Source organism: Cottoperca gobio, chromosome 5, assembly GCF_900634415.1.
Source record: "Cottoperca gobio chromosome 5, fCotGob3.1, whole genome shotgun sequence".
In the NCBI taxonomy this organism is placed as follows: domain Eukaryota; kingdom Metazoa; phylum Chordata; class Actinopteri; order Perciformes; family Bovichtidae; genus Cottoperca; species Cottoperca gobio.
The window spans coordinates 24,885,113-24,912,371 of record NC_041359.1 but is presented as its reverse complement, the minus strand read 5'-3'; the positions used below and the strand labels follow the sequence as shown (position 1 = coordinate 24,912,371).

General features: G+C 42.7%; 2 protein-coding genes across 5 annotated transcripts in view; both read left to right on the top strand.

Annotated features, from left to right (window-relative positions):
- chd5 (chromodomain helicase DNA binding protein 5) overlaps positions 1-5,312 on the top strand; it is a 37,920-nt gene extending 32,608 nt beyond the window's left edge. For 2 of the 3 annotated variants that reach the window (XM_029431404.1, XM_029431403.1), the window contains 3 exons: positions 57-220; positions 1,207-1,333; positions 2,486-5,312. In XM_029431404.1, the coding sequence (XP_029287264.1) occupies positions 57-220; positions 1,207-1,333; positions 2,486-2,613 (419 nt within the window). In that variant the 3' untranslated portion in view covers positions 2,614-5,312. Of the gene's footprint in view, positions 1-56; positions 221-1,206; positions 1,334-2,215; positions 2,300-2,485 lie in introns of all 3 variants that reach the window. The other variant, XM_029431405.1, reaches the window with a different exon arrangement.
- Positions 5,313-6,748: 1,436 nt separating this feature from the next.
- The window catches only part of arhgef10la (Rho guanine nucleotide exchange factor (GEF) 10-like a), a 101,355-nt gene continuing 80,844 nt past the window's right edge, over positions 6,749-27,259 (top strand). Inside the window, exons 1-10 of one of the 2 annotated variants that reach the window (XM_029431779.1) lie at positions 6,749-7,095; positions 13,470-13,772; positions 15,691-15,718; positions 20,379-20,542; positions 22,512-22,607; positions 22,708-22,835; positions 24,093-24,188; positions 24,927-25,035; positions 26,506-26,606; positions 26,970-27,047. In XM_029431779.1, the coding sequence (XP_029287639.1) occupies positions 13,475-13,772; positions 15,691-15,718; positions 20,379-20,542; positions 22,512-22,607; positions 22,708-22,835; positions 24,093-24,188; positions 24,927-25,035; positions 26,506-26,606; positions 26,970-27,047 (1,098 nt within the window). In that variant the 5' untranslated portion in view covers positions 6,749-7,095; positions 13,470-13,474. The remainder of the gene's footprint in view (positions 7,096-13,469; positions 13,773-15,690; positions 15,719-20,378; positions 20,543-22,511; positions 22,608-22,707; positions 22,836-24,092; positions 24,189-24,926; positions 25,036-26,505; positions 26,607-26,969; positions 27,048-27,259) is intronic. The other variant, XM_029431780.1, reaches the window with a different exon arrangement.

Below are 27,259 nucleotides of genomic sequence, written 5' to 3'. Positions count from 1 at the left end.
TGAGTGTTAACAAGTAGATGTGGTGTGTGTGTGTGTGTTTCTTCACGCTCTTACAGTGCTGAACCAGCTGGAGGAACTTCTGAGTGACATGAAAGCTGATGTGACGCGACTGCCCAACATGCTGGCCAGGATCCCGCCGGTGTCGGCGCGCCTGCAGATGTCTGAGCGGAACATCCTGAGCCGCCTCACCAGCCGAGGGAGCGAGCCTCCACCACAGCAGGTGAGGCGAGACACGCCGGTCGAGAAGGTCAGAGGGGCGTCAGACAACTCTCCTGAAGGAATACTTCCCCGTCCAAAATCACCATTTGTATATCAATTACTCACCTCGCCAATTTCTGATGAATTGAAGTAAAAAGGACGCCGCGTTTAACCACAGCAAAACGTTTACAAACTCTCAAACAACTACTGCAGTAAAATCCAAGTCTCATATATCCAGCACCGTTGGATTATACTGCACAAGTTGTAAATGTTCCGTTTTTAGATTCTTTATTTAAGTTTTCTTCCCGTGAGTAGATGAATTACTCCTCTAACAAGTAATTAATTATCTAAAATCAAATGCAAGCCAGTTTGATTTCCTTAATAGAAAAGCTACCTGAGCCCATTTGTTTTAAGATTTCAATTACAGCACTAGAAGGTTTTTACTTTAATGGTTTGTACTTGGCCGGATGTGACTACGCACTGGAGGCTGGGGAGGAAACTAGACTCACTGTAGGGCTCAGTACATTCCACAAATAAAAGGCTGTGGCCCAAAAAAGCGTTGAAGTGTTCTGTATCCACGACTCAGCAACCACGTTATTCCTGCACACACCTGTGGAGGCTCCAGCTCCCTATCCCCCGTGGAAGAGTTTCCCCAGGTGTAATGGGGAACAGAGCCTTAAGTTGTTTACTTTCACCACTCGGCTTCCACGCTTTCAGTATTTAACTAAAAGGCGGCATTGTCTCATTACTTTCATCTCTCCTGCACATGTTCACCACCGTGTGTGTGTGTGTGTGTGTGTTTTATTCTCCGTTATACAAGAGATTTCAGCCGAGCGGTGCGCTCTTGTCGTAACCAGGGAAACAGTCAGCAATCTGAGTTGCTCTCCTTTGTTTTTTATGTACTTCCCTCCCCGTCCTCCTGAAAGCTGCTACATGTCGTATGGAAGAATGAACGTGTTACGTGAAGTCGTATCCTGCAGCAGGATATAACGAGTGTTTGTTCCTCAGCCTTTTAGCCAGGGTGGCTTCGGCTGCTCCCAGATGTACAGCGGCGGCTTTGGTGGAGGATTCAGAGGACCGGGCGGACAGGCCATGGTGAACTACAGTCAGATGCCTCTGGGACCCTACGTCAGCGGTAAGGATCTACATTTACACCGTCATGTTGTATCATAGGGGAAGTGAAACAGGTGCGACTGGAGGTTGTTCGTGCAACTTAAGTTGTAGTGTTTGCTAACTGAAATGAAGCCGTCAGTAGACTGATATAAACTCTTTAAATACTTGTAGATATACTTTCTATGACACCCGTGTCTATAAAGGCATTATGAACATACTTATAAAGCATTATAAGTATGTTTATAATGCATTATAAACATATTTATAATGCATTATAAACATGTTTATAATGCATTATAAGTATGTTTATAATGCATTATAAGTATACTTATAAAGCATTATAAGTATGTTTATAATGCATTATAAGTATGTTTATAATGCATTATAAGTATGTTTATAATGCATTATAAGTATGTTTATAATGCATTATAAGTATGTTTATAATGCATGTTTATAATGCATTATAAATATGTTTATAATGCATTATAAGTATGTTTATAATGCATTATAAGTATGTTTATAATGCATTATAAACATGTTTATAATGCATCATAGACATGGCTGCCATAGAAAGTGTTACCGATACGTTTTCTAACATTAAGAAGACTTTTCCATAATTTCCGCACAATTAACATAATTTGATTTCTATCATTTTGTGAGGTGCAATTAAATGAAAGGATCATTGTGGTTCATCATAACTCATGAAGGTCTTATTTTGATGATTTCTACTTGTACTAAGATTGTATTGACCGTTCTCATATCAGTATCACAGCACAAAGACCTCAGACAGGGCAAGAAACACAAGCGTTCATGTTTTAAACAAACCCACCAGGTGAGACAAACTTATTTGAGTAATAATTCCAATTCCTTTGTTTTCTCTTCCAAACTGTCCTATCTATCACAGCTGACAGACCGACGTCCTTATTCAACTTTGACCTATCTTACTTACCTTAGTTGCATACACAATGAGGGTTTGCAGACATTTTGGGTATGCTCACTTTCAGTTTTGTTTTTGAATAAGATTCTGAAGTTACTGTGCTTGCTGTTTGAAAACCACTGAATCAAAACATTTTGTATGTCATAATTCTCACTATAATATGCTAAGAAAAGCAAAACATAGATTTTTATTTAGTTACAATTAACCACAAAAATATGAAATGTCTTTCCTCTTTAGTGTCCTCTAATGGCCCTCCACCCCCTACAAGCCATCTGGACAAGAAGTCACTTGACTCCTTGAGAGACGCGGTGACCCCTGACCTTAAATCAGGCAAACCTAGTGATGTCATCTGTATTGAGGACTAGACCAGCTCTGTAAAACTGACCCGAGGTCAGAAACTCCCAGGGATGGAATCTGTATGGATGACGGCCGCCCATCTCCTCCTCTTTCTCCTGCTCCTTCCTGACTTAAAATCTCCAAAGTGAATTCACTTTTTTGATTAATGCAGATGTATCTATCTTAACGATTGCACTTTTATCTTTCAAGGATCCTGTAGAAGTATTTCAGTAGATATTTGCTTTTGTTAATGTGTGCCGGAAATGAAGCAGCTTTTCCGAAAAGAGGACTTTTTATTTTCAGCCTCGCACTACAAAAAGGTGAGACTCAAGCGAGTTGGCATGACTGAGTTTCTGATGCCTCTTGATTGGGGATCATTCTGAGCAGCCTCGACTTTTTCATTCTGCGTGCGCCCTGTTGCTTTTATCCTTCTGCCTGATCACTGTACACTGTGACTGTGCCCTACCGGAGCTTATTTCCTGTGAAGAGGAGTCAAGGACGCCTTCAGTCATACTTTGATAGGGTACTGTTGTTTTTCTGAGGGCCAATATTGTTACTTTAAATGAAAAAACGTGTTTTGTCATTCATGTAGTAACCAGTGGATAAAGTATTGATTTAAATGCATCAAAAACTCTCATCATGTATGCAGTAGCTGGACACAGTCTGTCTGAATCCTCTAAAGACTGCCACCCGCTGGTCATTTGGAGAAAGTAACCCTGCAGACACACTGCAGTACCAGTGACCTGTGAGGGTTGGCTTCTTGCACTGTATATACTCAGAGACTGCTGTTTATTTTACCTCACATAGGTCTAATCATAGTGAACATATGTATACGTACATGGATGAAATCAGAAGCCTGGCTTGGAATCCTACATGAAGATCGAGCAGAGAAGAAAAAGCTGCAGGAGTGGCGAAAATGATTTTTAAAACGCATTTCAGAGAAGTATTTCTGTGTATGGTACAATATTTGTGATTCTTATTATATTTGAATGTTAGTAGTGGCTGTAGAGCTTAACCCTGGGGCCATGACCAGTGGGACTGCACTATAAACAGGAACTCATCTGGTCTACATCCACATACAGGGCTTAGATGTTCAGGCCTAACTGAGAACAGAGTCCTGTGTGGAGAGTTGCTTTTTGTTTTCTCCTCTTACATACATCCCGGGGACTTTCCCAGTTCCCCTTTCATCCTTAGAACAGAATAAGAACATGTGTGCTTATAGCACAATGTCACTTTAAGTCTAGTATTTGTCGCAAAATGATTTTTTTGTTCGCCTCTCTTTATGTTAACGTAAGATAAGATGTATTCGGTCACTCGGTGCCATTAAAGAAGATGACGCAGTGGGATTTGTTCTTGGATGCTGTGTGAGTCCTCCAGTCCAAACCTTAAGACTGTGTATAAAGATATACATATACAGTCTAAACCTACATTTGCAGGAATATTGTGTGGATGTTAGCCTCTAAGGACCAATGTTTCACTACATTACTCTTCAGATAACGTCCTAACTTCCAGTCTCACTCATGTCTTGTTGCTTTTGCTGGTGTGAGGACACGTTAGCATGGTTTAGCTACATCTCTTGTCCATTCCATCCACTCCTTTTACGTGCTTAAGTGGCAGTCCACTAAGTAAAAACAATATTTTATACATTTAAGCTTGCTATATTTCCTTTTTTCTATGAAGGCATTGCTCGAATGTTTGGACTCAAAGTGCAAATTGTTATTGAAACATATTTATCTTTTTCTTTTTCCAAAGACCAGTGGCATTACCCGTTTGTGTTATCACTTCTTTGACTTTGTCGAGATGACGATTGTGATTGGACTGATCTAAACTGGAGAGGTAACGTTGTACAGAGCTGTGAGTGTATTTTCGTACTGTCCTCAGGCGCTCTCCTCTGACCCCTGTTCACTCGCTGAGATTGTGTTACTGCACCCCCCCCCCCCCCCCTCCCCCATCCTCTCTCAGACAACATGCTTTAACTTACAACTAAAATTCAGCTTCAACACATTTTCAAAGCACCTTGAAATGAACCAGGAAGTGCATAAGTCTATTCTTTTGCCCGTGTTTCTCAGTGCTGCTTCGTTCCTCGTGTTTCTGTTCACGCCATCGATTACTTGACCATGACATGTATTAGGTTTGCTTGACAGATAGAACCTCAGAAACATGTAAATACTTGAAAGATTTTTTCAGAGATTAAAGTCCATCTCGTAACAGGTTAATGTATCAAACTGAAAAAGAAAAGATGAATGTCTGCCGGACGGTGTTGCCATAGAACTGCAGAGTGCACCGTGATGTTCTCATTAACCCTTTCCCCCCTCTGGAGCGACGACCAACGAGACGACGTCTAAAACACCACGCTCCAATGAAATGCAATCAAACTGAAGTCAGTATGAATGTAATGTCTGTTAGAAAATAAAAGGCTTCAGTCTAATATTATAAATATGTTAACAATGTATGTACATGCTTATTAACATGGCTTCAAAAGCTACCAAAAGACCCTGAGAAAAGGCACCTAATGTTGCAGCGAATGCACAGCATGTGAAGCGTTTGATATGACGGTTCACTTCGGGGAGGCGTTAGTGTATCTAGCATTTACAGACAATGAGCTCCAGGCAGTGTTATGTTTCTGATATTTGTGCTGTATAGCAATTGAATGAAAAAGTGAATTGTCATCTTTTTATTTGTATTCTGTGTATTGTTCAATGTGTTTTAATAAATCTTCTGGACAACAGTTGACATGGTGTGTGTGTGTGTTTGTTCCCGTTGCTCTTCAGTCACGCGTGTGACTCATTGATTGGAGTAAGAGGAGGACTTCAACATGTGATTAAACCAGTTGACCATCTGGAGTCGACCTCTTAGACGTCGCGTGAGCCGGCAGAGCTGTAATTGTGATTAGAGGCGGAAATAGAAACGCCGGTGAATGAAGCCGTTCACGAAGAAGTAAAACAAATACTGAGATCAGGAAGGAGAGTTTGAAAAGTGTATTAAATGATATGTAAAGTCAGCTCATCATACAGTTTATACAACAACCCTTGTTGCTATGTGAACTCCAGTGGGGATTTCTTTCCGCACATGTCTTCACTTATCTTCTAATATATTTCATGACTTTATTATGTTTTTATCTTCAAGTCTTTGTTTTGTGTTTTGCTTGGATGCGAGACATATGTCCTCAGGGCACAATAGAGTTGAAGTTGATAGACAGCTGCCGTGTAACTAAAGAAGCAATAAACCACGCCCAAACTAAATGTGTCGTTAATGCTTTAATTGCTATTTTTGCGTCAGTAAAAACTTTAAAATGATGCATTCCTTTCATTTTTCTTTTTCATTTGGACACCAGGGTGCTCTTCAGTACGGTGTCTGCTGGTTTACTTCACATAAACACAGTTTACAGAGTCTACAGAAAGAACTTTGTGCTGCTTTTACATTCAGTTTAATTTAATATACTCCGACGTTTATTCCATGTCCTCATGAATCCTGTTGAACAATAGAGATATGATATTTATATCATACGTTATGTTTGTGGTGAATGAATAAACGCTGGTGTTCTTGTCTTTCATGCCTCATTGGTCTTATCATATTGTGCTGTGTGTGTGTGTGTGTGTGTGTGTGTGTGTGTACCTGATTAAATAAAAAAATACAACTCAAATGCTGCAGATGTTTTTCTCCTCACACACTCTCATTAAAGCTTACACCAGTCAGTGTTTATATGTTTGATACAATATACTAGTCTTACATAAATGATTATTTAACAAGAGTAAAGTATACTTTTGCCTTTGTAAGTGTTATTAAATGTTTGCTCCCTTTAAAATCTCCTTTGTGTGGATAAATCATTTGCTTTTAAATCTCAGCCAATGGTGAGACATTCATCCAGCTGACTGCAGCACCATGTGAACAGACAACTTCAGTCTGACACGGAAGTGCTCTGAGACGGCATTGCCCCTAATTCCCTTTGTCCTGCCCACTTGTTCTGAATAACTCTCCTGATTGGTGCAAACATGGCCCTCTAGGCTTTTCATTGGCCGCATGCTTCACTTTGCCGTTCTGCCATTGGCCGGTTGCGTTTGCGAGCGCTCACCCTGCTTTGTGCTGCTGTCTGGGCAGCAGCAGGGGTCTGGAGAGTGGGAGGAGGGAGAAAACCAAAGAAAGGACAGAATGAGACTGGAGGGTTTGAGTGGGGGGAAAGGACCCATCTAAAAAAGAGAGGGACAGAGATAGAGGGAGGAACACAAGTAGAGAAGCGAGAGAGGCAGAGAGAGGGGAGGGAGCAAAGAGGGTTACCTCATCTAGAGCTGCTAGAGCACACGGTGCAGGGGAGAAGTTGTGGGAAAGTAAACAGCACAGGAGAATTCCAATCTGTTCCAGCCACTTGCAGCCCTCGCAGGAGACCACAGAGATGACTGTACTGGACCCGGCAGTGTGCTAAAAACTGAGAGTTTATGGGAGGTTACCAGGATTAAAGGTTCACCAGGGAGTGCCTGAAGCTTCTCGGAGGACATACTACTGAAGACACTGAGGTGAGAGGCGAATATATTTGTTGTCCTCTAAACACTTTCCCTCTTTCCCTTCCTTCATTGTGTCCCTCCTCTTTCTCCCTCCTCACTCTCAGCATGGTTAGCATGTTGCAAAGACAGCAGCTTTGTCCATTGATGGAGTGGAGTTGGGGGTGGGTGTGCTGTTTTGTGCCTCTCTGTCTCAGTCCGACAGCTATAGGAGCAGCTGAGAGGACAAGGGCAACGTGGAGGAGGAGAGGATGGGAATGGCAGATACCCGTGTGGCCCTTTGGCAGAGTGCTCACCATCATGGACGATTAAACCTGAGCCTGCCTCAGAGAGCCGGCGGGGCTACAGAGTGTGAGGCCTTGTTATGGTAGCAGCAGTCCCTGAGACAGACACCAGGAAGGATGAGTGAGAGATTGCCGGCTCATCCCAGACCCACACCTCTGGCCGGCTGTTTTTCAGCAGCAGTGCTCTCCCACAGACTCGGGCTATACAAAGAGATCCCCTGGCCCGGGCCCGGCCTTAACCATTCTAGTTTGACGGTTGCTTCCCGGAGTACAATGGCCCCTCCCAGGATGGATTTCATGCTGCCTCTATACTCTGAGCAGCGGGGAGACAGGGAGGAGAGGGGTGAGGGGGGGGGGGGGCTAAGAGACCTCTGACCAACTCATTTGCATTTTAAGCTAGGGCACAGTTTCTGCCTCACTGGCCGGATGTCCAAGTGCCTTTTCTTTTCTTTTAAGGAACTCCATGGACTCACTGTATCACATTCTGTTCTCCTCAGTCCCCAGTCCAACACTCTGAACACACATTAACAATCCATTCATGGCCTGAAGCGGCCACAAAGACTTCCCTATCAACGGGAACTCTTTCGCCACACATTCACCCATGAATTTGTACTCACGCAGCGATACGTAACACACGCAAGTACACAATCGGTCATTTGATAGCGGTGACACGCCTGCCAAATGTTCACAAGTGTATTGTATTACAACCTCACTACATCCCCATGGGACGGTCAGATCATTAACTAACAGGAGGTATTCAGGGACGTGTGTAAGATGAGGCTCACCTGCGGTGTTTAGTGGTCACACTTGCATCATGTCACACACACTTTTGCTCTGCTCTACAAGCATTGTATTGACTGAACTCTTTCATTCAGGAGGATATTTTCATGGGTTGTATCTGCTATGATTGGAGCGCTCTCTCTCCTCGCAGGGTTGTACAACAGCGAACATCAGACAAACACAACGACTGATGCCACAGGCAACAAACTGACTGTGGGAATACAAGACTTCGGTCAACTGAACTGTCAGAGACTGTTTGCATCTGACATTTTAGATCTACACAAGTGCAAGTAACGAGTGTTGTAGCTCAGTTGTTGTACAGGCAGCTACTTTTGTCTTAACTACTTCTAATAGTAACGTAACACATCTATCATACAGACACACACAAAGACTTTGTTCTGGTGGTGAACTCTTTAAGTTACTGAGCTATAAGTTTACTAAAGAAGATAAAGTAACACGTAATGTTCAAACATGTGTCTGTTGTTCAGCTTTCCTTTTATGTGTAGAAACAATTAGCAGAAGTGAACGAGAACATATGGAAGATTGTACTTGTGTCATGGAGATAACTGAGCTTTGGGGAAAACGCTTTTAAAAACAGTTCTTCTGTGACAAGTTGTGTCAAGTCTGAGATTCTCTCCAAACAACCCTGATGACATGTCAGCTCGGGGTTGGAACCTGACAGTGTGGAGTTTGAAAGGCGTGGTGAGCGTGTTGCAGGCAGGGAGTGTTTAACTATTTGTTAACAACCTCCGTCCTCTGGGCCTCACTGTGGTCGACAACGTGATTTCTTTTCAGCCTCTATTCGTTTACATTTTGCCTAATTGGCAGCATTAACCGTTATTATTTGCAGTGTGGATGTACAGACGACTATCACTGGATTAACTTACAAACACCAGGATCCTCCGGTTAGGAGGAGCATCTTTCTCTCTGCGACTCCTAAACGACAGACATCTGACACGTGTGAGTGACACTGAATGAGTTATGTTTGCGTGAAGTGTTTTAAAAGTGCCGCACCACCTGCTGACCCCTTTGAGAAGTGGGCCAAACTACAGTAACTAACTCCACCTTGTGTTTGTGCCGCTCACCTGTCCCGTCAGTCCCTCTGCACCACCCTCACAGTTTGAATCACTCTGTGGGGGAACTGAACGTCAGGATATCTCAGCATCTCTCTCTCGTGAGAACTTTATGGAAATACAATTCTAAGATGTGCATAGGATAGAGAGATATCTGAGATACGAGAGGTGAGCTTGAACAGAATAGTAAGGTGACTAACAAGACACTAATCAAGAATGAAGAAACCTTTAAGTGACTAATGACTTTCCTTCATTTGTACTGGCTGTCAGGACACTTCTCATCCTCCCCTACAGAAGTCACAGCCTTCAGCCCGTCATGGCTTCTTAAGCTAAGCTAATCGTAGCAATGATGCAACACCTTTATTCATTGTGAAATACTGTTGAATAAGGTTTTACATACAGTTAGCTGGGAGAAGGGAAGAGATAGATTTATTTGAAGTATTTTCCAGGTAAACACATCGAGAACTTTCTGATCTTTGTTCAGTGTTTGTTCATTACACACGAGTCCAGAACGCTATTGGCCTGCGAGCACAAAGGCCAGATGGGAGGTGGAGTTTACTCCCACCGTGTCCTTGACTAGCGTGACACCATCAGCACATCACTGCCGTTGTGGACTGACGTTACTGGAGCGGCTCTCTGCGGCAGAGGGCATCTGAAGGCCGGACTGGATCCTGAACGAATAACACGTCCCTGAATGTCTCAACAGTGGCGACAGGACGGCAAACAAATACGCCCAGATAACCTTCTAATCATGTGGTGTTTACAGTGGGACATGACATTCCACATGTCCTATGGCACACCGTCTTCAGAAGATTCAAAACCTTCCTCGTATATAATGCAGTATACTTCTTCTGTGTAGAAGAAATACTTTGGTAGAGCAACATGAAATCCACAAATGCCTGTGAACAGCCTCCCACTCACTGTTGAGCCTTCTACAGGAGCTGTTCAGCAGTTCCTAAAATTGGCCAAGCCACATTTGTATCTCTCGATAGGAAGTCCTCGGGGAAGCGGCGGCAGTGCCTGGCACTGTTCTGCTGGTCTCTCATTGTCTGAGTGTTCGTGTGCCATTTTCTGTTAAGGAAAATCCTGAAGTATCTGGACGCTCAGTGACTTTCTGTTACATTTTCCAATGCTGTTTATTCAGTCGTCACCAGCTGCTGCTCTCCGCCATTGTCTATTGATATACCCGACTGCCACTGACCAATGGCTGTGAGGTTTGTCTGCAGTTGGTCAAACATAGCACTCTGTAAATCAGTGGCTAGAATTAAATATGCAGCCCAGCACATCTGCAAAATCTGGTTTTTCTTTAGTTTTGTATTGAAACTTTGTCCTTTCATTCCATTTTTAAAGCAGATTACACATCCGCACTGCTTTGTGACGTGAAGTACAGTACGGAAGGGAGCCGAGATGACATGAGGCAACCTAAATAAGATGCCAGGAACCCTCAAGATCCAACTCAGTAATCACAAAATGAAAAAAAGAAAAACCCCCACCGCTAAATCATATTTAAAAACAACACTAAATATGCAAATGCAAGAAGTTCTACATTTTAAACATAATATAACGTTTGAGGTTTTCAAATGTGTGACCTGGCGTACCACGGATCACCAATGAAAGTGTACACACACCTCACGTTCCTCCATTCACAAGCGACTTCCCTTCACTCATTAGCACAGCGGGGCTCTTCTCAGAGCTCGATGTGGGGCGGGGGCGGGGGCGGGGGTGTGTAGGAGTTGGTTTCATCTCTATTCTGTGATGTATCTTATTTTCCCCTTAAGAATAGCTTTCACAAAGCTCCACTCCCAGTGGCTCTTTATTTTTCTAAGCCGGAGTCTGTTTGATGGCTTGTCCAATTGCCTTCCTTCAAAAGAAAGTTGCAGAGAATACCTGTCATTTTGACTCTGACGGGGGCCACGCTGAGCGAAAAACTGTGGGCTCAAGCTGAACTTCACCATCCGCGTTGTTGTTTCAAGTACAGTGGCAAGAACTTGTAATAAACTCTTACACTGATGGTTTCTATAGCGTTCATTAAGAGAGGAAGCTGCTGCCTTCTGACAAAAAACCTCCTCCCCCCCCCCCCACAAGTTAAACGCAGTGGTGGACGAAGTACTCAGATCTTTTACTTAAGTCAAAGAAGCAACTGTGTAGAAGTACTTCAAGAAATCCTGCAACCAAAAATGTTACTTAAGTTAAAATACAAAAGTATTAGCATCAAATATACTTAAAAGTACAAAAGTACTCATTATGTATATATATATATATATATATATATATATATATATGTTGTATATATATATATATATATATATGTTGTATATATGTAGTGCAGTAAAAAGTACAATATGTCCCTCTGCACTGGAATAGTATTAGGAAATTGAAATACTCAAGTAAAGTACAAGTACCTCAGAGTTGTGCTTAAGTACAATACTTACACGTCCTTCATTACAGTCCAGCACAAGGTGTACGAGTGTTATATACCATAGACTGCACAGCCGAGGCCCAGTGACCCGTGAGCTAATCAGCGCTGCAGTGACGAATGTAGAAACAATGCTTTCTGAGTCTGAGCAGAAGTTTTCCCTCCACAAAGGACTCATTGTTGATTTGACCGATGTGTGGGGCGACTTGAAAAACTGCGTGTGTGTGCTACAGGAAGGGAGGTGGCCGGGTCCAAAGTGGCCTATCGTACTGATAAACAAGAACAGCGCTTGCTTTTATTTCAAAGTATCTTAAAGACTTGCTGGTAGTTAAGGATTCAAAGCCATCCCTTGTGCTTGAACTACAGTGCTAACGAACATCATGCCCACATACAGCTGTCAGCGAGCAGCAGTAAAAGATAATGAGAGCAATAACTGACAGCGAGACAGCCCCATGTATCCAGGTTAAACAACATGCTGACAGTGAGTTTTACAGCCGGCCTGCTTTCAGCCACCTCCGCTCCATGCTGTCATTTTCCCAAAGGAGCCCGACAAACTGCCCCATCAAGCCCAAGAATGTTCCAGCTTTGGAAGCAGTTCACTGCTAATCAGAATGCAAAGCAGATGCCGGGTTCATTGAGCGGTACATTAACATGCACAGAAACTGAGCCGCTACATCAGAGGAAATCCCCACTTTGTGTAATAATGTAACAATTACTGTGTGCAGCAATTTAATACCTTGGGAGCGAGTGTGCGTCATGGAAAATCTCCATTTTATTTTGAAAATATGCTCACAACTATTCTAATTTGCATAATTGCAGTTGACAATTTAGACCGGCAGCTATTTGTTGAGGAAGCACCATGGGTCTAAAAATCACTGTAACACATATTATGCGTTTGCATATACTGCACGCCTGTATTGATTTCTCATTATTTTTTAAAATGAATTCCTAATTGTCTGGTCTGCTGTCAGATCTGTTTTCAGGACACAATGAAATTAGCCTCTTAGATAATTGAGGTCTGTTGTTAGGGCACATGTTTTCCTCGGCGGGTGTGTATGTTAATTAATCTGCCATTAAGCCTCGTCAGACTCTTTGAGTCTTTCTAACGGCCATATGTCATGTTTATAGGATTAAACTGTACGTCTCTCTCTCTGCCCATTAGTTCATATAAACTGAATTGTATTTAATTTATTTAGTACACTTTGAAAAAGTTTTATGCACTGCAAGAAAACACTTGGTACACTTTACTGCATGTACGGAAGAACACAGCTTTCTGCTGTGAACACACTGTATAGTTCAGCTCAGGTTATTTGGCAAAACACTGATTTATATCTTAAAATGGTTTTACATGTGGCTGTTTTTGTAAAGCAGCTTTGCTATGTTTATAAAGACCAGTCCAATCCTTCAGTGCATTTACCAATATCCAAATAATTCCAATCAGAATGGAAGTTAAGACAACACTCTTAATGTAGGAGATAGCAGATTAAGGAAGCGATAACTCCCCGGTCCATTAGCTCATTATCACGTGCAGAAGGAACGACTGGTTACAGCCGTTACAGATGGCAATCTGTGCTTTTGATTCATAGTAGAGCAATATTTCAAAGCTTGGAAATCCCTGAAGAAAGAATATAGACTAGAATAGAGATCTGAAATATGTGTAATATTATACAAGATTAAGTGTTATCATTCTGTCATTCAAAGCCTTAAGTGGCCTCGTCTTTTTCTACACTAAAATCTTTTTTGATTATGTTGTGTCAATCATTTTTTCATCTTAGGTGTCACTGTCAACTCATTTTGGAACAAACTATTTACACTTGTATTTTGTCTCTTTTTCAGGGATTATGTCTACTGTGATGTCTCAACAGCAACCACCAAAGGAGGATGAAGAGGAGGAAGATGAGGAGCAAGGGGAAGCGTTTTCATTTGAGGACAGTGCGGATGAGGAGAAACTTCAGGGGGACAGTAAAGAGGTCACCTCGGACTCTGTTAAATCTGTCCAGTTGTCAGAAAAGGAGGACAGTGAGACATCAGGCAGTGCATCACAAACAGGCACAGACTGCACACAACTTCCCAGAACTGCGCCCCCTGCTGGACAGGAGGGCGACCTCACCAAGGAAGTAGCTTCAGTTCCTACTGCAGGTAAATGAGTGATAACATAAAGTGTAAATCACAACTTCCCTGAAGTAAAAGTAGGAAACCTAATTAGCATTAAGGTGCACTTTTGATGAGCAGGGTAGGCTACTTGAACATTTTAACCACTTATTCATTAAAATAATTATTCCTACAAAACACTGGACAATAATCAATTTCTTCTTCTAATGTGTTTTGTGAAAAATATATATATAACATATTCCTTATTATTTAGATCATTGGGATACATGTCCGCAGTTATTAATGGTGAAACGAATTGTATGTTTCAGTTAATTAAACTATTGGGAGAGGATAATAATAATAAAATACATAAATAATAATAATAATAATAATAATAATAATAATAATAATAATAATAATAATGCTTTATTTATTTATATAGCACTTTTCAAAATCAACATTACAAACTAACTAAATAAAGGTTTAAATAAAATAAATAATTTTAAAAAGTGGTGTATAAAATCAATAGGCTATAGTGCAGAAAAAGGAAAAATAGGAAAAGGAAAACATTTTTAAAGGAAAGGAAGTTTCACTCGTCAAAATGAACGAAACGGAAGTACGCTAGGACAAGCGTTGCTTTTTCTTTTTCAAAATAAAATACCGGTCCGTTAATTGCCTCACACCCACAACGTGTGAAGAGACAGCGGCGGTTTGGATGTTTATTTTGTTGACAATTAACGGCTAGTTTCGCTATCTAGCTCCGTTAATCACATTAAAACCGCGAGTTCCGCACACCCTGTAACTCTGAACAAAGCTAAAGCAGTAATAAGATACTTGAATATAAGCAGTGTCTTGCTAGCCAGCTAAGAAAACACAGCTGACTTACCGGAAGTCGTGTTCCTCATTCTTCGCCCGACTTCCGGTCACCGTTGATCAATATTTCCATCCAACTTCCGGTAAAACGGCACACAAACTGCCTAAAAATGTCAAAAATGTTACATTAGGCTAACTAATTAAAATATAATAATATTAATAAAAAATAACCAAGCAGTAACGTTATTGATTATTTAGGTTATGGCCTAATTATTATACATATAATATTGTGTCTAATATTGGATCATGGTTAACTTTACTGATGAATTGAGCGGGAGTAGAAGTTTTGACGCTAGAGGTGACTTTGTATAAATTACAGTTTTTCTAGGTCCTATATTTTAGGTGATTAGATTTTTAGATTTAGTTTCTTCTTCTTCGTTTGATCTGATCCCATAGCCACACACCGTGTGAGTGACTTCATCTCATATGTGGATTTAATCTCTTAACAGGATTTAATTGGAGCCTCAGGCAGATAGAGGAGAGTTAACTTTCCCCTTAATTGGATGAAGTTATTTAGATATAAGTATGATACATTTACTACCTGGCGAATGTGGCCAAACTGGCCTTCGTAATTAAACACCCAGATAAAGAGATTTAGGTCTTGGAGAAGTTCTGTTGGACAAAGTGGAGCGATTTAATGCTAAATTAAAAAGCTTATGTAAGCTTAAGTGGACTGTGGAGATGCTAGGGGAACTCTGGGCGTTGATACTAGTGTGTAGTGGAGGTCTGGAACTGAGAGCAGCTGGTATCACACCCTTCCCTCACCACATGATATGAGTTTACATGGTGGGATCCACAGGAAATCTATCATGACATTTGTTTAATAGCACTTTCCTTGTACCTACTTTTACTTTGAAAACACAATACCACCATGCAAAATTATAATTTTGACTACCTTACACCATCTACTTATTATATCAGACTTAAGTGTCCTCCATGTAAGCAAGTGTGATTTAGTTTTTGACGGTAACTTTATATTCTTTTTAGGTTTTGAGAAGCTCTACAGTAAGAGATAAGTCACAGTCTATCAAGCTGTCTTTTTAAAATTCTGACAAAGTTTGTCTCATGGTTGCTGTTTTCTTCATTTTGACAGATGTTCCAGTTAATGAGTCACCCAGCGGGTAAGTTGCCTTTGATTCTTATTACAGTATGGGGGAAAATGACTAAAGGGCGGTGGAGAAAGTAAACTCAACATTAAACCACATCAGTGTTATGTCATTATGTCTGATGTAATGTCATGCTTACACTCAATCCAAACACGCAACAGTGGGTATGAGATACCGCGATGTTACGCCGCATCTATTTGAGCGACGTTTAGATGCCAGATGGCACGTCACACCCACAGTGACAAGTGGTAATGTCAAGAATAGAGGGACGTTGCTCATACAATCCTAGAGGGGGAATCACATGATTGCCTAATTCACGATGATGCATACAGTATAATGGGATGAGCCTTGCTTATGCTCTGTAATGCAGTGTCGAGATGGATTTCATTTAAAAAGGCATCCACCCAATGACACAAAAATACATGTTTTTCCATGTTACCCTAGTGATATGAAGTCATTCAAACAATGTTGGTTTTTGAGGTAGCCATCTGTAAGAGTTCTGCTGCCACCTTGATACAGTGGAGGGAGTAAAACAATAGAAAAATAGTAATTTGATATTATTTTGTGACGCTCAAAGCAGTGAATAATGATAATAATAAGTCTTTTTTACTGTAACATTTGGACTTTTATTGCAGAAATAAAGGTGTAAATAATAAACTCGCTGGTTTAATTAAAATAATGGTCTTTATACACCTTTCCCTGTGAGCTAGTGTTTACAATAACTGGGAATATAAACTGGGTCACCCAAATTAAATGCGAATTAATTGTATTAATTGCACCTGTGTTTTTCCTGCTGTGAAAATAAATGTCTGCCTTTTTTTTTTGTTTTTTTTAAAGAGGTCCAATTATTTTCTACAGCGTGTGGAATATCAATTGGGACCCGTTTCTGCAAGGACATGTTTCTGTCGGGCTTTTAAAATGTCATTTTATTAGTAGCACAGATTAAATTCCATTCATCTTAATCGGGTGGTGGCACAAGTTGAAAGCCCTGCACACCTATGGAACACCCACACAGGTGATTTCAATTATTGTGGCTGATTAGACCTCTTCTCAGGACAGTGTGGGCGTGTACGACTGTGTGAGTGACAGCTCCCTCAGCTCCTGTTAGCGCTGCTGCGCCGAGTTAATGTGGGACTAATTGCACTTTCACTCCGTCTTATACCGCTCGTAATTCCCAGCACAGGGCCGCCTACCTTCAACCTGAGCAGAGGTCCAATCAGCCAGTATAACTTAAAACACCTGTGTGGGTGTGCAAAACTCTGTACAAAGAAGTGAAACAAACTGCATGGGCACATCTCACACTGTTCTTCTGATTTGGTTAAAATGAGAAATTAGGAATGAGAGTTCCTACGTCAACATATGGAAACGTTGAAACCCCAGCCTATTAAAACCTAACCCTGTTGCAGTCAAACAACATCTTTCATACGATCAAGAAGACATTTTGCTTCAAGGCCTCAGCTCAGTAAATGGTAATGTGATAGTCTATTGATTCCTCTTAAGCAACTTGTCTTTTCGCTCCCGCCTCCATTGAGAGGTCGGCAGTCAAAGTCACCCGCAGAACTGCAGCCCCGGAGCCGATGGACAGATTTAGTTTACTTTAGTTTATTTAGGATACTTTATCTTACTTGACCCGAGCTTTTCTAATTGAAAGACGGGCATTTAATGCCTTTAGTTGATATAAAACAAAATGAAATAAACACTTAAATAAAGAGTGTAGCTGAAACGCTTGTACCATGTTCATACAGGGGAACGCGTTAACATATAGATACCATACTGAAGAAGTTCATTTTTACATTTACTTCCCTGCATGTTTAACATACTTTAATAACCGTCGCTGAAATAAGCCATGAGAAAGACTTGCAAACCCTCTTTGGTCTCTTCAGATGGTATCAGAATCCCGCAGCCTCTCTGGGCCCCGATGTTTAGTGAGGCCTCCCACCTGTGCTTCAGCTGTAGGAAGTGTGCTCCACTGACAGTGGACTTCAGGGTTTGGATTCCTGTGGGCTTTCCTGTGCTGAAAAGAGGGGCCTGTATTTATGCACAGGTGTGAGCGTGCGTGTGTGCAGTGTCTACAGCGTGCTGTGTACATATATATGTGTGTGTGTGTGCATGAACGACCGCATACGTGTGTGTGTGCTTATGTGTTCGTGTGTGCAGTACTGTCACAGTGAGGTCTTGGCAATTTCTCACGCAGGGGGATTTCTGCTGAGTGCACATTTCCACTTTGGTTTAGTCAATAGTCTGCTTTTTGAAAGAAGAGCTATCAATAGCACTTTCCACCATCAAGGTGTTAAGACTGTCAGCACATCCACCATATCTGTCAGCAGTTTTAGAATAATATTGCCAAAATTACTTTGCGATTGTTATTGCAGAAATATTTCAGAGTTTTTCTTAACGCTGCGATGACAGCACATCAGCTCATTACAGCTATTAAGCTGGAGGCAGCGTTTCTCTCCTGTGAGTCTTCTGTGCGCTTCAGAGTTTGATGCCGACACTTACTTTATCACCCCTTGACAAATAGTTTTCATTAAACGCATGGCATGGGACCTCAGCCATGAAGAGATCAACACAAAAGACACCATGACAACGTGACATGTATACTTCTGTTTAATGTGTACAGAGCTCCAACCTTCCACAGTATAACGTCACTGCTGCAACAGTCCCCCCCCCCCCCCCATCGAAGTTACTTTTCATTTGGTTTGTTTAAGTTCACTTTTTTGCCCTTTTGCAGCGTTGCAGAACTTTAGACTCTTGCCGTTAAACTCCTCTATATGCCACCCCCCCCCCCCCTCACCTTGTTGTACCTTGTGCTGTCAAAGCAAAACAAAAAGGTGATGCTGTAAAAGCTCAAGTTTAAAACAAACGTGTATACAAATATAATGAGAAGCCATGATCCAAAAATACTTGGAGTGCTTTCTAATTAGAGTCTGTCATGTACAGAGGAACTTGGGCCAGTAGCACAGGGTGCATTATGGGAAGAGTGGGCAGTTGTTTATGGAGGAGATTTATGACCTGAGGACAAATGGAGCTCCATCAGTATGTTCGGCACAATGCTTGTGCAGTTACAAAGAACTGCTCTGCTCAAGAGAGACACGGGGGGGGGGGGGGGGCAGAAAGGGGGTGAAGCTAATGGCAGCTCGTACTGCCCTGCCACAGTAGCTGAAGGGAATGGAAACAGATGGAAGTGTGAGATTTGCATTCAGGCTGCTTCTCCTTAAGGCTGTGCTCTGCCTCAGGCTATGTCATTTGCATTGAAAAATGATTCCCGCTTCTCCCCTTGAGCTATATGACTCACTATGTCTTATAGGCACAGATAAGTTGTGAAGGGGTGCGCAGAAATATGCCTGGATCGATCGCTACGCCGCTCAAATCCCTCACACCTGACAAGAATGCACACAGTCGGTGTATCGCTATTGTTCCCGACTCCACTCTTTTCTCCACACGAGCCATTTTTATGACGAGAGATTAGTTTATCGTAAGAAATGTGTTGACAAATAGGTCTTTATTTAGTTTTCATGTGGGTTCGGATCATTTTTGTCCTGTTTTAGATTGAGACGAATGATCCGGCATCATAGAGAACGCAGCGGAGTAATACTTTACAGCTCAACACCGCCGCAAAACCAAATGTGTACTATCAGTAGCTCTAATACGGCATGTTGACAGGTCATTACGTCTACCTCCAGATATGTGGTGAGCGTTTATGGCACAACAGGGGAAAGCATGGTACAAACACAACCTGTGTTTAAGCAATGCTTAGAATACTCTAAATGATAAGGATGTACATTATATGTACACATATCTTCATTGTGGAGTATTCTGTGTATTGTAACACACATGCTGCAAACTACCTGCTGTTGTTTGTTTACCCTCGTCTGCAGGCGTTCCTCTCTTTCTGACTCCTAATGCAAAGTTCACCTGGTGCTGTGCCGTACAAGAAAAGATAATGGTTTGCAAGATAGCTGAATACAGATTGCAAAGAAACGGCACTTTGTGCACATTATTTTCGTGGCATTTCTCGTTTGTCTGCAAGTCGCCCGTCACTCTTGAGTCGCTGCTGCTGGCATTGCAAACATTGCTGAGGTGTTTAGAGGGACAGATTTAATTAGTGTAGATGGGGCTCTCCTACACGCTGCATCCTGTCACATTATCAGTCATGTGGGGGAGGACAGTCCCTCACTGGCAGCATCAACACAGGCCATGTGATCGCTGTGTCAACAAGATTTTCCCCCGTGATGTCACTCTGTTTTTTTAATAGCTCGTTCGGGGCATGTTCCCATTCAAACAGCCAGCAGTGATTATGATAAGCTGCAGGCATGACAGGTAATGGTTTGACAGGGCTCCGGGGCAAGTGATGTAACTAAAGTAACAAGCGCTAAGTGGGATTTATAGTTTTTCTTTATATGTGTGGCCTTTTGCAGAAGTTCTTCTGAAATAAGTAGATCAGGAACTTATCCCACATGATGCTGAAGTTGTCCCCAACGTCAACACAACTTAATGAGATCCGCTCTGTAGTTCTGAAAACTTTGCTAGTATCTTTCTGTGCATTTGCATGCTTGGCTGGCAAAGAACTATTTTGACCTCCACCTCCCCCTTCGGCTCACTGAAATGAACTTGCAATGAGACACACAGCACTCGGGTGTTAGTTTAACCGAGCTAATATTTGGGTACCTTCCAGGGTATCGGCAGCAGCTGCGGCGCTCAGTACCTCGGCTCCTCTTGCGGGAGAGGAGCTCCCGGAGCTTCCTGTGGCGTCGCCAGCTGTGGAGACGGAGACAGATTCGGGAAACCACAGCAAAGAAACCGACAAGGAAAGCTACGACTCCAGGGACAACTCTGCAGGTACTGAACTAAATGATATTGACGGGGAAGTGGTGCACCTTGTATTGTACATCAATGGTTCAATTTCAGACCAAAAAAAAAGAGAAGAAGATTACATTTAAGCTCACCTTGGGTTTCAGGCTCATTCCACCTACGAATTACAGAGCTCACATCGCCGGCAGATCTGTTAGAAAACCAATTGGGCCTCCAGAGTTGCGTAAACAGTGTAGTGGAGCACACCATAATGGCAGCGGCACTATACATTTAGCACCAGTATGTTGTTAGTACTGCACACTGCATCTCCTGACCTTGATCAGAGGCGGCATGAACACCATATTACAGACTTACGGTCACTTTGCAGCTCATTGATCTCCATGGTGAAAGAGGTCAGACCCACATTATGTGCAGACACATCCATGTGCACAAACACAATAGCACACTCCATTCAAACGCATAACGACACAATGCGCACCGGCTCACGCACACATACTCTGGCGTGATTTGATTTCTTTCACAGACATGACATGAATCCAATTAATTCCGGATGAGGATCAATAGAGAACCATTTCCATGAGGGGAAAATTGCTTTAGGATTTTTGACTCAGTCAGCAGTGCTGCTGTTGTTTGAAGGTGGCTCAGAAATGAGAGATGTGTAAAAGAGCTGCACGACACTTCTTATGTCCCACTCTTCTGATGCATTTTCACACAGAGCCACGCTGTCATTCTGAACGTGTACACGGTATTAAACCAACTAAACAATGCAGCTGTATTAGATCACTCTCCTATAATACAGTAATAGGAAATAATAAAAACATAAAACAACATCAATTAATACTTCATTAGTGATCCGAATGAGAAGTCTACTGCTGCAGGGAATATTAAGCAGATGTATTAACATGTTCTCAGTTTGACCAAATGTGCTTTACATGGATCATTATGAATAACAAAGTGTTTCCTGTTTGTTAAAGCGATCATGTCATTCTGGATTCTCTGACATGTGCCGCGTTAGCATGTTCGTAATGGCGGCGCGTCGTCATCGTGACCTATAGATGACTTTGTTTGAGTGCCATCGTGTCGCTGTAGAGAAAAGTTAAGTAAAAGTAAGAAAACACAGCGAGGGAACTTCTGGTTTAACACATTTGAAATAACAAGCCATGTTCCCTAGAGGCCCAGTCACTTTGAAGATGTGCTGATAGTCAGGCTGATAGCCGAAATCCAGTTGTTTTCTTCTCTACTTTCAATCCTTTCTGAATGCACAAGCGCCGGGAAGTGAGCGATGTATATAAAGAACATTTGTGTCGCTAATCCTCTTTTGTAGAGGAACACTTGCTCTTTGTTCATCCCCTGGATCGTATCCAAGGTTATTTCCAATTTTAGATTGAAGTCTGCTGAATAATCCATGACAGAACGCACACCTCCAATCAGATTAATTGAAAACAGTGATTGTTGCTGTTCAGGCTTTAGGAGAAAGTGTTACAGACACACAGTTTAAAACCAAATCGATAAAGCTCAGCGAGCTAAATTAGGCCCGAAACTGTTTCAAAGCAGTTAATGACATATCCTACCGAGTGGAGATAGAACGGGTCAATAGCTTAAACAAGCTGGATACGATCACGTTGCGTCACGCGGACCGAGCCATTACGGCGATATGCGCAAGCGACGTGCCGGATGTGCGTGAGGAAGAAGACGTAGTAAATTCCTAACCAGAGGCTCAAAGATCTGCCGTCTTTTATCCATTCTTCTTTGCCAAAAAGGATTCAGGCAATTTAGTCTGGAGCTGCGTGTACATGCCTTTGTGTGTGTGTGTGTGTGTGTGTGTGTGTGTGTGTGTGTGTGTGTGTTGTTTTTAGTGGAGACATGTTAAAAGCCCTAACAACAGGAGGTGCAACTATCAAACAGAAAGGGAGATAAAAGATAGAGAAGGCACCACGCTCTCTTTTTCTATTTAAAAACAGTGTTTGTGTACTTTGCTACCGGCTCTCTTTGCCAGCTTTAAATGCGGCTGAAGCTGAGCCACAGATGGCGGAGGCTCCAGAGGTGATCTATGATGATGTTCCAGGTGAGGATCCCCTCTCTCCCGATGAAGGTGAGTAGCCGCGACAGAATAATGTTTGTTCAGGATGTTTGTCCTTTCTTGAAATGTGGATTTAGAGCTTCCGATGAGTAATATGTTGTTGCGTTTACAGATATGATCTATGAAGATGTTCAGAGAGACAGTCGTCCTCTGGCTGCGGACAATGGATGGAGCTCCAGTGAGTTTGAAAGCTATGATGAACAGTCTGATAACGAGACCAAACAACCAACACGGAGCAAGGTAGTATTAAAGAGTGTGTGTTTCTCATGCCTGATGTGTGTGTGTGTGTGTGTGTGTGTGTGTGTGTGTGTGTGTGTGTGTATCTATCTCACACACATCATCATCTCTGTTTATTTGACATGGCATCGTGACCTGCCAGGTTGTTTGGTCGGTTTCCAGCGCAAAAATAATGAAGGAGAATATTTCATTTCCTGCTCGTCTGGCGCAATCCTCTTTATTAATGTATAGAACTAATAAAAGAATAAAGGAAACTATAAAGAACTTGAAACATGCATAGCGTGCCGTCTAGGCCTTAAACTTGACTGCCGGATGAAAGTAAACCTCCTCACACCTCCTTGCCTCTCTCCTGTTGATCAGTGCTGTGCAGCGCGGCTCCACAGTGTCAGCCTTCCACATGATGGCACTGTGTGCACATTCACGTCGTGCTGCATTTTCTTTATGCTTCGCCAGCTCTTTAACGTGCATGCGCCTCTGCAGGCAAAGGGAACATTTGGAGTCATGCTAAAAACAAAAAGGAAATAATATTACGCTTGAGCTGAATCATTATTAATGTATAGCTTTATACCTGCCTATACATATTTTTACATATTGAAGGTGTTTATTTATGGATATAATTCCATTGTAATCCAAGAAGATCCCGAGGCCATAGGAAAAAAAATCTATAAAAGTCGTTGTGTTGGGACTGAGGAGCTCAGGTAATTACAGGGAGGTGTGGAGTGAAACCCCCCCCCACACTTCTCCTGGCATGCTTGTCCCAGGCCGCTGAACAAAAGGAAGAATTCAGCCGTTTGAAGAATTAATGAAAAAACAAAAAGCTTGACTATTACGGCCCGACAACACGTCCCGGCGAACACAGCCTTCATCGAGAACGCAGAGCTTTTAATTACTTGCCCGATTAATTTTTCACCGAGTGTACCTGAAGTTGTCTTGTTCAGTTTACTTCTTAATTTGAGCAGCCTGGTAAAGCTGTGACGGTTTGCTTCTTTAATTATTGCCTGCACCCCTCACCCTCCTTCTGTAAGTCCATCAGTCTCATACATCATCACCACTTTGACCAAAGCAGTGCTCCGAGCCTCCACTCTCTATGCTTGTGATTAATTCCCAATGTTGCGTCGCTTATTTTGCCTCCATTTCCCTTTTTTTCTATTTCCTCTCCCCTCCTCCTCCTCCTCCTCAACGTCTTTTGTGGCTAAACGCGACCTCCCCCCCCCACCCCCCCCCCCCCATGCCCTGCCTGTCCCTGTCCAACACCTGTAGCTCTCTCCTGAAGTGAGTGGGCTGAGGGAACGCTGTGCCAGGACCAAACGTGAACTGGCCAACAGGCTGTCTGGCAAGCACAACTATGACATCAAGGTATATTTCCAGCAGCAAGTGAACACAGCTATATCACACCATTTCTTCGCAGAGCTCAAATCACTCTGCTTGATGATTGTCGATAGGATTGATGATCACCCAGAGCTGAAATATGCTGTGTTGTATGCTCAGCGGACTCAAAGGCTTAACTGACTCTCTGCACCATCCTTCCCAGCTTTCCTTTGGACTGTGACTTTGCTTTGAGACTCTCTGTTGGTCTCTCTCTCTCTCTTTTTCCCTGCCTGGTTTAACATCAAGACACATTCATGGGACACATGAATTATTAAGTAATATTCAGCGTATTTACTTCCATAAACACCAGTGCAACTTGCACCCGATTAATGACCTACTTTCCCGAAGTAGCATCATTTAAAAATACTAGCACCCCGTGTGACCCTGTGGGTCTGTGGAGTCTGGTTGCAGGGCCTCTGTGATGCTCAGGGTGGAGTTTGTGGTCAGCTGAATTCTCCCACACTTCGCAACGCAGCTCTGATGTGGAGCTCACTCTGTTACCATAATCTCTAGATGACATGCTCATAGTCTCTCTGATTAGAGGCTGTACGGCGACCCACAGGGAGCCGCAGATGGTGAGATTCATGATGAGCCCGCTGACTGAGCGCCACTTCTCTCCTTCTCTCTCCCAGAGGAGCACCGTAGGTTATCAAGTCTGCACAGCATGGCACTTTCCTCGCACTCTAAAGCTCCTCCGTTGTTTTCTGTCTGGCTCCTTCCAACCAGGTTCAGCAGCTCATGAAGGCGGCAAGAAGCGGAACGAAGGATGGGCTCGAAAAGACCAAGATTGCCGTCATGCGAAAAGTTTCCTTCCTGCAGAGAAAAGATCAATTGGGTAATGCGGGGATGTCTGAGAAGTTTTGTAAATGTTGGTCAGCTGGATGAAAAGTCCTACTCTGAATAATGGGTATTGGTTATAAAGTCTGGGTTTTAACTCCTTACAGTTACTCTTTGAATTATAGGCAGTTGCTTATGTGCAAAGCCAGCCAAGCCAAAGTAGTGTTCAAGGCAGTTAGAGGAGAAAGTCTTTACTTTTTTCTTTTATACAAATCCCCTCAGGGAGAAATGAAAGCACTGTGCAAAAGAAAGATCTCACTGATTATAACTATAATAAATAAAACAGACTTCTCAGTTTTAAGACAGACGATGTGGTCGAGTACAGTTTTTCGATGTGTGTTTGTGTGAGAATGGAAGGATGAAGCAACCCCATGCGCTACAATATAGGTTGCATTATAGGAACCATTGCTCAACAATAGAGAGAGATTACCATCCGTTAATGGAGTATCCATAAACCATAGATAGCAGACCCACGCCTCAAACAAATCTCCATCACTGTGAGCCATCACGGAGAGGTAAAGAGGCCAGTGCTGCTATTTTTAGGTGTTGATCGAGGGAAATCTGCACGGCATTATATTTATTTCCCACCAATCCTCTGTTATCATTCCAAAGTCTTTAATTGGAACGGTGGAAGCTTTTGGTATCTGTGTCTTTATGGTTACGGGTGAAGTGGGGATTTCTTTTTTTTTTTTTTTGTTGAGACTGTCAAATGTCTTTGTGCCAATGCGGAAATGAGAATGTGTTGGATCGTGTTTTTGCAGACACACTTCTGTGTGCCTCCTTCACTCACACACAGAGAGAGAGAGACGGTATTGTTTTGAAAGTTTCTTTTGTTTTTGAAGGCCTCTCTGCTTCTCTCTTTTCACTCTCTCTCTCTCTCTCTCGCTCTTGCTCTCTCTCTCTTTTCTCTCTCTCTCTCGCTCGCTCTCTCTCTCTCTCTCTCTCTCTCTCTCTCTCTCTCTCTCTCTCTCTCTTTTCTCTCTCTCTCTCTCTCTCTCTCTCTCTATGTCTATGTCTCTCTCTCTCTCTCTCTCTCTCTCTCTCTCTCTCTCTCTCTCTGTCTCCCTGTCTCTCTCTATGTCTCTCTCTCTCTCTCTCCATGTCTCTCTCTCTCTCTGTCTCCCTGTCTCTCTCTATGTCTCTCTCTCTCTCTATGTCTCTCTCTCTCTCTCTCTCTCTCTCTCTCTCTCTCTCTCTCTCTCTCTCTCTCTGTCTCTCTGTCTGTCTTTCTCTCTCTGTCTCTCTCTCTGTCTCTGCTTCTCTCTCTCTCTCTCTCTCTCTCTCTCTCTCTCTCTCTCTCTCTCTCTCTCTCTCTCTTCATATTTTCGAGGTAATAAACTTAGTGTGTCTCTCGCTGCAGAGAGATCTGAAGGCTGCCTCCCTGTTTTTCTCTGTCTCATTCTGTCACGCGCACACAAACTCTTTCTCTTTTTAACCCTTCTCCTTCTTTCTTTCTGAATGACTGCAGAAGAGGAGGATGATGCAGGATACCTGGATGTGGCAGTGTCAGAAGTGAAGCATCCTCCTCCCCAGCTGAGCCCCATGCCAGAGGGGCTGACCAACCACCAGGTGCCACCCGACAGTTTTTCTTACAACCGTTTCGTCTTATTCTTTCCTAAACGAATGCAACCCCAGTACTGTACTTAACATCTAGCATTTATGTGAACCTATTATATTCCCAGTGGCCTTGAGATCAGGCTCTGCCATTTGCTATTTCAGTATTTCTACATATCTATACTGCTCTATGATTCAGAACTACGATGGAGGCCTTGATCAAACAGACGTACTCTGTCTTTTTCCTCCTGTGACAAACACATGATTACAGTGCAATCCATCAACCTGCGCCGTGCGTAACTGAAAGCATACAGCACACTGCCGCCCCATCATGTCCTCTTAGCGCTAGATTTCCTGACGGGTCTGTTGTCTACACAGGTTGTCAGACGCCATATCCTCGGCTCCATCATTCAGAGCGAGCGGAGCTACCTGGAGTCTCTCAGGAGGATCGTGCAGGTGAGCTGTTTAGTCCCCGTAGCACTCCCCGTGCCACATGCAATATCTTCACCAGTTAGCTTTTATGAATTACACTGAAAAGAGAAGCGGCGATATCCATCAAATTACCAAGGTGTCTCAGCATAAGTAATCCTGATAAAACAACCGTCCTCGCTTCTGTCAGGCGCAGGAGGGGGGGGTGCAGCCTCACCCCTTTTAATCTCTCTTTTTTT